Consider the following 9,063-nt stretch of genomic DNA (forward strand, 5'->3'; position numbering starts at 1 on the left):
CATGTCAATGTGCGTACAATTAACTCCTCAAAAAGAAAGCCTTATTGATCCTTAATGCTACAATATTTCCTATATTATATTTACTGATGACATAAACAATGCTCTTGACATCCTCTTGACATCAAAATAAAAGAAAAGAAAACAACAACAGATAATGGTGCATTCTTGCTTGCATTATTTTAAATGTCCTTTGTCAGGACCAGGATAGAGCAGAGTGATGAGAATGTTGACAATATTTCTTCCCTAATGTTTATCAACACAGTTGTCTCAGTACCATTATAAGTTGGGAAACAGAACTGGGTTATAAAATGTGTCTATATCCATAAATCCTTATTTGGAGTCTTAACTGAAAGTTGTTGATCCTGTACTGTGAATACCACTCGCTCTTAACTTGAAAATATTACTGATGTACTGTAATGTGAAAGAAGAATATAACTAGAAAAAGTGCTCCTCGGAGCACAAGTCTCCACCAGGTCAGGTATGTTATTGTGGCCTCCTGGTGGCACTGTAATACTGTAGGCCAATGTGAAAAGGGTGCCATTTCTTCTTAGGCCTTTCAATTGGACACTGTGGCATTGTGTTTCAAAAATGTGTTTTGCTAAATTAGCAATGCAGTGTTGCCATGTCTGCTTTTTTATAAGCGACTTTAGGGCTTGTTTTTCTGTAGTGGCTTGTAAATATTGGTGGTTGTGATTTTGTGGGCTTGTTTCCAAAGTGTAGTTGCTTATTTGGTCTTCCTTCCTAATGTTGTTTAAACCAGTGGTTCTCAAACAAGTGAAAACCCCCAAATTAATGTATTTGTCTGCAGAATAAAACTAAAAATATTTTGTGACACAGACAGACACCCATACAGTTTGTGTTAAAATGTTTCAAAAACGTCAAAATATTTGCTTTGAAAATGCTACAAGCTCACAACGCGTTGCGATGCGTTGTGAGCTTGTAGATCGGCTGCCGTTTGTTTGTGTGTGCTCACGTGTCCTATGGTCGCTTCTTTTGGGCTTGTTTTCATAGACCTGGTTGCGTGTTTCTCTCTCAAAATCAGGCGAGATGTTACAATACAGCAATGCTGCTGCTGTGTCAGTGGTTCTGAAGCTTTTTAATGTCAAGAACCTCCAAATTAAATATGTATTTGGCCGTGGACCACCATCTGAAAACATTTTGTGCAAGGGACCCCCATACAAGGTTTGGGTTGTTGAAATGTTGCAAAAAATCTTCCACATTTCCCACATTTTCTTCCACAATGCGCTGCTTGCGAGCTTGCAGATGGGGTAGCCAATGTAAAAAAAAATAGCCAATGTATCGTATATAGGAGTTGAAGTTAGACTGATTTTGATGCTGTATTAACACATTTTGCTGGGGACCCCCTGGAACCCCCTCAAGGACCCCTGGATGGGGCTCCCTGGAACCCACTTTGAGAACCACTGATGTACGCTGAGGTGATGCATCCAGTGTGTTCCAGGCTTCAGAACCACTTCTCTATTATTTAATGCAGACTTTCCCAAACCTTTTAGCTCGAGACCTAAAAGAGAAATTTGACGTTCCCCGGCACCCAAACTAGTGAACATAGCTGATCTAAAAACTCACAGTACATCTTATAAATCTGCTATTTTCACTATTTTTTAAAAGTTTGTATTTATTTATTCATGGGAATGTCTTAGATTTCATGTTTAGATTTAGATTAGATTTCCTTTTCATTAAGTCTTTAGAAAAATCTTTTCTATTTGATGGAAAATTGAGACCTTCTGAGCAAAAAAATAAACTGTTTTTTAAATACTGTTTGGTAAACAGTAACTTAATGTCTGTCTGTCAGATCTGTCCGTGTGCTACCGTTATGGACGTCCAGTCCTGTCTGTCCCTCTGCCGGCCAGTGGAGAGGTGTGTCAGTTCTTCATCAAACCCATACGGATGACGGCAGGATGTTTCGTACGAGACATCCAGACTGAAGATCCTGGAGCCGATACCGTTGAGCTGCTCAACGCAGGTACGCTTCGCACACATGCACGCACTATCACACACAATCACGCACACACACAATCACGCACGCCACACACTCACTCCAAAATCATACAATTCTTATTTTTTATTGTTTTTTCCTGTTTGTGATACGTTGTTTTTCCGACTCTGTATTTGTGTAATGATGATTTTGAACTGTTTGGTGCTATTTTATGTGTGTGACAATAACGATGATTCTCTCTCTCTCTCTCTCTCTCTCTCTCTCTCTCTCTCTCTCTCTCTCTCTCTCTCTCTCTCTCTCTCTCTCTCTCAGATGGTAATCGAGTGTCGTCCACTACTTTAATGGACACAGTGTTGGATTCAGATTTCCAGTTGATCATCAACAACACCAGCTACAACGTGCACGTTCCTGGACGAGGTACATTCACTTGCCACTGACCTTCATCAACCTTCACCGACCTATAGGCACTCGGGTGGAGCACGAGCAGTGGTAAAGTAGCTGTCCACCACCGCAGAGTTTTTGGGGTTCGAATCCACCGCGTTGCATCTGAACACAATTGACCCGTATTCGGGGGAGGGAGGCCGGGTGGGGAGGGTGATATTTGTCATTGACTAAATATAAGATTTTAGTCAACTAAATCTACAGTTGATTTAGTCGATTAAACTTTGTTTGCAGTCTTTGATGGCGTTATGATATGATGCCTGATTTATACTTGGCTGCATGCCGAAAATAGCTTATCTACGAGTTGTGAGCTTTTAGATCAGCTATTTTCGGAGTGCAACACCCGCACGCTACCAAGCATAAAATTACTTGTCTTAGTTCTGCTGGATCTCTTCTCCACTATAGTCCCTCCCTAACATTTTCGTCTACTTTTTATTTGTCGACGAAATTGTCATTATATTTAGTCATAGTTTTAGTTGTCATAGCTTAGTTTTTATGTAGTTTTTATTCAGTTTTCATCAGTGAAAAAAGGTTGTCGACAAACAGTTTTCGTCATAGTTTTAGTATACGAAATGAACACTGGTTTGGTTTGTCTCCATGTTCCATCAGGGTCTCATGAACATGTGACCAATCTGGACGACATGAAGGCAGTGGTCCAGATGTTGCACACCGCTCTCCACATGCCTCGACACCAGCTCACCACACACACACAGCTGCTGCAACAGCTGGATGACCTCACGCAGAAACTGGCCCCCATGGAGAAGGTATCAGAACACACTTCACATGTGTACACACACACGCAAGTAGGCCTGTGGCAATTATTACATGAACGCCTAATTGCTAATATTTAAGATAATCGATAATCAGAATAGACTCAGAATATCTCATTCGCATGTACAAATGAATCTGTTGGAAAACCTTTGAAAATAGCATTGATTGATTGATTGAATACTTTATTTAGAAAGACATGGTAACAGTACATGGATGCACAAATCACAATACAAGGTCCTCTAAACTGGATCGCTCATGAAAGCACATTATGAATTTATTATTTAAAATGAGATCCCCGTGCACTCAAATAATGATGACATTTAAGACGACATACAAATATACACTACTGTGCAGAACGTCATACAATCAGCTTACAAGTTACTGGTATGAAAAACAAGAAATATGTACAATAGGCAGTTTTAGGAGGAGGGGAGGGGGAGGGGGGGGTATCTATTATAAGCTTACGACGCTACACGTTGTGAGCTTGTAGATCTGCTATTTCCGCAGTTTTTTGAAAATGTTTAAAGCTGGTTGTACATTACTTCTCCTCGGAACAAAAACCAGTGAAAGTAGCCGATCTACAAGCTCACAAAACGTGGAAAGTTGTGAGAGGCTATTTTCACAATGAAGTATGTCATACATTGACAAAAAATACTCTCGTTGCTATCTGAATAGTTGTGAGATTGTAGATCAGCTATTTTCACAATGAAGTATGTCATACATTGACAAAAAATACTCTCAAATAAGCATTTCATGTTATCTTTAACAATTGTACATGCATTAATTAACAAGGTCATGTTTTATGAAATGCCCCCACTCACCCACCCTAACCTCAGTAAACACTACATGTAAAACTGAGAATGCCAAATTATGATCATTTCAACGCATTGTCAAGGACAGGGATCGAACCAGGAACCTTTCCCCCCCCTCACAGACTGGCTCTTTTCTCATTGAGCTAGTAATATGGCCTCCCTGTCAATGTCTGTTGATATGTATAATTCTTTCCGTCCATTATGAACCAAGCCGCTGTTTCACTAACTACTCTTGATCACTGGTTCACAAACCATTTACCAATAGAGAACTTGTATGTCTCCTCGGAACCGAAACTTCCGAAAGTAGCCGATCTATACATGCTCACAAAACTTTGCTATTTGAAAAGTTGTGAGATTGTAGATCGGTTATTCTCACAATGAAGTATGTCATACATTGAAAAAACATATGCATTTCATGTTATCTTTAACAATTGCACATGTATTCATTCATGTTGTTTGCACTTTAAATGAAGTCTACATGAAGTGAGCCTTGAACTGGCAACCTTGCCGGTTGTCAGGCATATTCTGTAGAGAGAAGCCATCGGACCAACAGACCTGAACTAGTGAAAACGGAGGTAACAGAGATGATACAGTTTCACGCAAATAGCTGAAAAATCCTGGGTTTAAGTGTTTTTCAAACTGCTCAAAATTGCGGACAATCTAAGGGCGGAGCTTACTGATCAAAGCAATAGATGTGTTCATCATATCATAGTACAAAATAGTGAAAAGTACAAAACGGCAAGGATAAAAACAAAAGCGTTGACCTATGTGAGTCAGGTAACTTCAAAGGACAAAGTGCTTACGAAACAACAGTGTTTTAAGCATTCTCTTAAAACTTTCAACAGACTCAGCATGTTTTAAAGCCAGGGGAAGGGCGTTCCACAGTGTGGGAGCAACTACTGCAAAGGCCCTGTCACCCTTTGTTTTTAGATTGGATGCGGATATCTTCAAGAGGCCTTTGTCAGAGGACCTGAGGGACCTCACATTTTCCTTAGGGGGCAGTAGCTCAGTAATGTAAAGTGGCGCTAGCCCATGTAGAGCTTTATAGGTGGTTAACAAAATTTTAAAATCTATCCTGGACCTAATTGGTAGCCAGTGAAGTGCAGCTAATACTGGTGTTATGTGTGCTCTGCGATTAGTATTGGTGAGGATTCTGGCCGCCGTGTTCTGTACTAGTTGAAGTCGGGATAGTGACGCACGGCTCAGAGTGGTGTAGAGTCCGTTGCAGTAATCAAGACGGGAAGAGACAAATGCATGCATGATTTTTTCCAGGTCTTGAGACGTGATAATTGATTTTATTTTATTAATGTTGCGCAGATGGTAGAAACAGGACTGAGTTACCTTTTTAACATGGAACTCAAAGTTCATCTGGTTGTCGAAAAAGACACCCAGGTTCTTTGCTGTCTGTGTGACATTAGTAGCCAATGAACCAAGGGACAGCCGAATTGCATCTGAGCTACACTCGGGGGCCTATGATGAGGATTTCAGTTTTATCTGGGTTAAGTTGTAGGAAATTTTGTGCCATCCAATTTTTTATATGTTTTATATGTGTATCCAAGTTTCATGGCTCTAGGTCAAACAGGGCATGAGTTGTACCTTTTCAAAGTTGCCATTTTCAATAGAGTGCTATAGCGCCACCTTTGAACAAAAGATTGTGAGAATTATTTCTTGATAGTTTTTCATGACCATTTACCATATGGCCGAGTAAAAAACGACAGAACTTTCGAAAAATAATGCCAAACTTAAAACGGAGCCCTGCTCAGTGCCTGAGCTCTGGCCCCGTAATTAATCACAATTATTTGTGTGACACTTAATCGTCAAGTAAAATGTTGCATGTGTGTGTGTTTTAGGACCATTCCCGGCTGATGTCGGCGGCAGGCTCTAAGGCGTCCATGCTGGGGTGGGCGGGGCTAGCTTACCTGAATCTACAAGGAGGATTTCTGGCTGTCCTCACCGGGTTCTGGGAACCATTTTTGGGTGACGATTTTTTGGGTCATGCCTTGTGAGTAAAGATTTTTTTTTTAAATATATATATATTTATTAATTAAAGAAAACTTCAACCTTTTTCCAAAAGAATTCCAGTGAAAACAATCCATAAAAAACAACAAATAGAGAATATAGCTGCAAGCAGCGATAATACGGAGAGAGAGAGAGAGAGAGAGAGAGATGGAAACGGAATAGATTGAAGAGAGACATGGAAACGGAATAGATTGATGAGAGAGAGAGAGATGGAAACAGAATGGATTGATTGGACATCTCAACCTATTGCCATTAACAGGAATCGAACCCTCAACCTTCGGACTAATAGGGTGTAACACTACCTATAGTGCTATAGCTTTGTCCAGGCTGATGTTGTCTGTTGAAGAGCATAAACTCTTGCGTTCTGTCATGAACCAAGCCAACACTAAGATCACTCGTTCACAAACCATTTACCAATAGAGAAATCTCCTCGCAACCGAAAACAGTGAAAGCAGCCGATCTACAAGCTCAGAAACACGTTGCTATCTGAAAAGTTTTGAGATTGTAGATCGGCTATTTTCAGAATGAAGTATGTCATACATTGAAAAAACGTACTCTCAAATAAGCATTTCAGGTTATCTTTACCATTTGCACATGTATTCATTGATACAGTCATTTTGTTTGCAATTGGTCAAAGCGATACATGTGTTCCTCATGAGTCAAGGCACAAGTGTAAGCAAGTTTCACGACTTTCGGCCAAACAAGGCATGACTTATGCCTGTTTAAAGTTTGCATTTTAAAAAAATTGCTATAGCGCCCCCCTTTGGCCAATTGGAGTAAGATTGGTTTCAGTGATATTTGGAATGACCCTCAACCTTTCTGCAAAGTTTCAAAGAAATGTGAGTTTGCATGTATGTGTTAGGGGCAGATGAATAATTTTGATAAAACTGCAGTAGTTAAAATCTATCTCCTCCTGGGATTTTGGCGCAATCTGCACAAAACGTTTAACACTTGAACTTTGGACCTATGCCGACAACACCTTGGCAGCAGATTTTCCATAAGTGAAAAAATGCAGAAGTTAGGAGCCAATGACTGTTTTTCATATAATTCAAAATGGTGGGAGATCTAAAGGTCAGAGGTCAAAAGTCAGAGGGTGAAAGTTGTTCAGCATGAGGAGACGCATATGTGTATCCAAGTTTCATGGCTGTAGGTCAAACAGGGCATGAGTTGTACCTGTTAAAAGCTGGCATTTTCTATTGAGTGCTATAGCGCCACCTTTTGACGAAAGATTGTGAGAATTATTTCTTGATCGTTTTTCATGACCATCTACCATATGGCCGAGTTTCGTAAAAAGCGACATAACGGTTCACCCAGAACTGCGAAAAGTGGCAGAAGAAGAAAAAAGATGCCAATCTTAAAACTGGTCCAGAGCTTAGAGCTCTGGCCCGTAAAAATAGCAGATCGGCTATTTTCATTATTAAATAGGGCTTACGTGATAAATTCATAATGTATTTTTGTACGTCTGCATGTGTGTGTAGATATGGATTTGACATGATGGAGCCCATCACATACTTCCTCACCTACTCCTCCAGCATGATGTTCTTTGCTTACTACATCCTAACTAAACAGGTGAACATATACACTGTGTGTGTGTGTGTGTGTGTGTGTGTGTGTGTGTGCGTGTGTGTGCGTGCGTGTGTGCGTGCGTCCGTGCGTGCGTGCGTGCGTGCGTGCGTGCGTGCGTGCGTTGGGTTGCTAACATGTAAATATATTTACATGGCTCAAATGGAAAAATGTAAATGTGTGTGTGTGTGTGTGTGTGTGTGTGTGTGTGTGTGTGTGTGTGTGTGTGTGTGTAGGACTTGTATCCTAACATCAGAGACAGGCAGTTCCTGCATATCTTGTATCAGAAGGCCAAAGCAGACAGATTCAACATCGACAAGTACAACCAACTGAAAGACCAACTGGCTGTGGTAAACACGCACACGCACGCACGCACACACGCACGTATCCACGCACGCACGCACGCACGCACGCACGCACAAACACAAACTGACCCTCTTGTAGACATCAGATCCATGCTGTAAAATGCACATCAGGCATTAATGGTGGCGGTTCTGTGCACCAGTGGTTCTTAAGCTTTTCAGGCTGAACTGGGGACCCCCCCACCCTGACAAGCACCTGGAATTGTAGGAGTTGAGTCATTACATTTAGTTTGACTCAGTTCCACAGATAAACAAGGTTAAAGTCTGTGACTTCTTCACCTGGTTGGCAGTGTGTAGGAATCAGCGTGTGTGTGTGTGTGTGTGTGTGTGTGTGTGTGTGTGTGTGTGTGTGTGTGTGTGTGTGTGTGTGTGTGTGTGTGTGTGTGTGTGTGTGTGTGTGTGTGTGTGTGTGTGTGTGTGTGTGTGTGTGTGTGTGTGTGTGTGTTTGTGTCGGGGGGGGGGGGGCGACCTTTTCATACTGTTTCACAAATCGCATATTATGGACTCATACAAATACAAACCTTTTCAGTCGTGAAATTCTATTTTGCCTTAATCCATGTGTGTGTGTGTGTGTGTGTGTGTGTGTGTGTGTGTGTGTGTGTGTGTGTGTGTGTGTGTGTGTGTGTGTGTGTGTGTGTGTGTGTGTGTGTGTGTGTGTGTGTGTGTGTGTGTGTGTGTGTGTGTGTGTGTGTCTGTGCGTGTGCGCAGGTGGAGAATGACCTGAAAAGACTCCAAAAGTCAATCCGGCTACAGCTACCACTGGAGCAGATACAATCTACAACCTAACTCTCTCTCTTTAGTACAAATCTATGCAAACATTACACCCCTCAATATATAATATATTTATATTAGCGAGGCTTGACACACTGCTTCCTGGCATTATTGCCTCTGTACAGTAGATAGCACATGACTCTATAGATGAAATGGAGATTGTCTATGATCTGGCTACCACCAACCACATACCATTTTGTGTGGTGTTAAATACAGGCAATTTACCAGTGTTGTTGCCTGTGGATAACCGCTTAAGTGCTCTATTGTGTCGCGACATGAACTGCAGGAATGTGCAACACTGTAATGAGTCTACCCTGTAGGAATCTATTGTGGAGTCCCTCTGTATTTCCAGCAGTCCTCTCCACAAACA

The 9,063-nt window shown here is 41.3% G+C and overlaps 1 protein-coding gene across 1 annotated transcript in view; it reads left to right on the top strand.

Annotated features, from left to right (window-relative positions):
* The window catches only part of LOC311034655 (calcium uniporter protein, mitochondrial-like), a 14,780-nt gene extending 5,938 nt beyond the window's left edge, over positions 1–8,842 (top strand). Inside the window, exons 3-9 of the mRNA XM_084042590.1 lie at positions 1,811–1,981; positions 2,267–2,371; positions 3,005–3,159; positions 5,829–5,980; positions 7,476–7,566; positions 7,797–7,910; positions 8,631–8,842. Coding sequence (XP_083898716.1) covers positions 1,811–1,981; positions 2,267–2,371; positions 3,005–3,159; positions 5,829–5,980; positions 7,476–7,566; positions 7,797–7,910; positions 8,631–8,708 — 866 coding nt within the window. The 3' untranslated portion in view covers positions 8,709–8,842. The remainder of the gene's footprint in view (positions 1–1,810; positions 1,982–2,266; positions 2,372–3,004; positions 3,160–5,828; positions 5,981–7,475; positions 7,567–7,796; positions 7,911–8,630) is intronic.
* The last annotated feature ends 221 nt before the right edge of the window (positions 8,843–9,063 follow it).

Source organism: Gymnoscopelus microlampas (assembly GCF_963454915.1).
Source record: "Gymnoscopelus microlampas genome assembly, chromosome: 19".
Classification (NCBI taxonomy): Eukaryota; Metazoa; Chordata; class Actinopteri; order Myctophiformes; family Myctophidae; genus Gymnoscopelus; species Gymnoscopelus microlampas.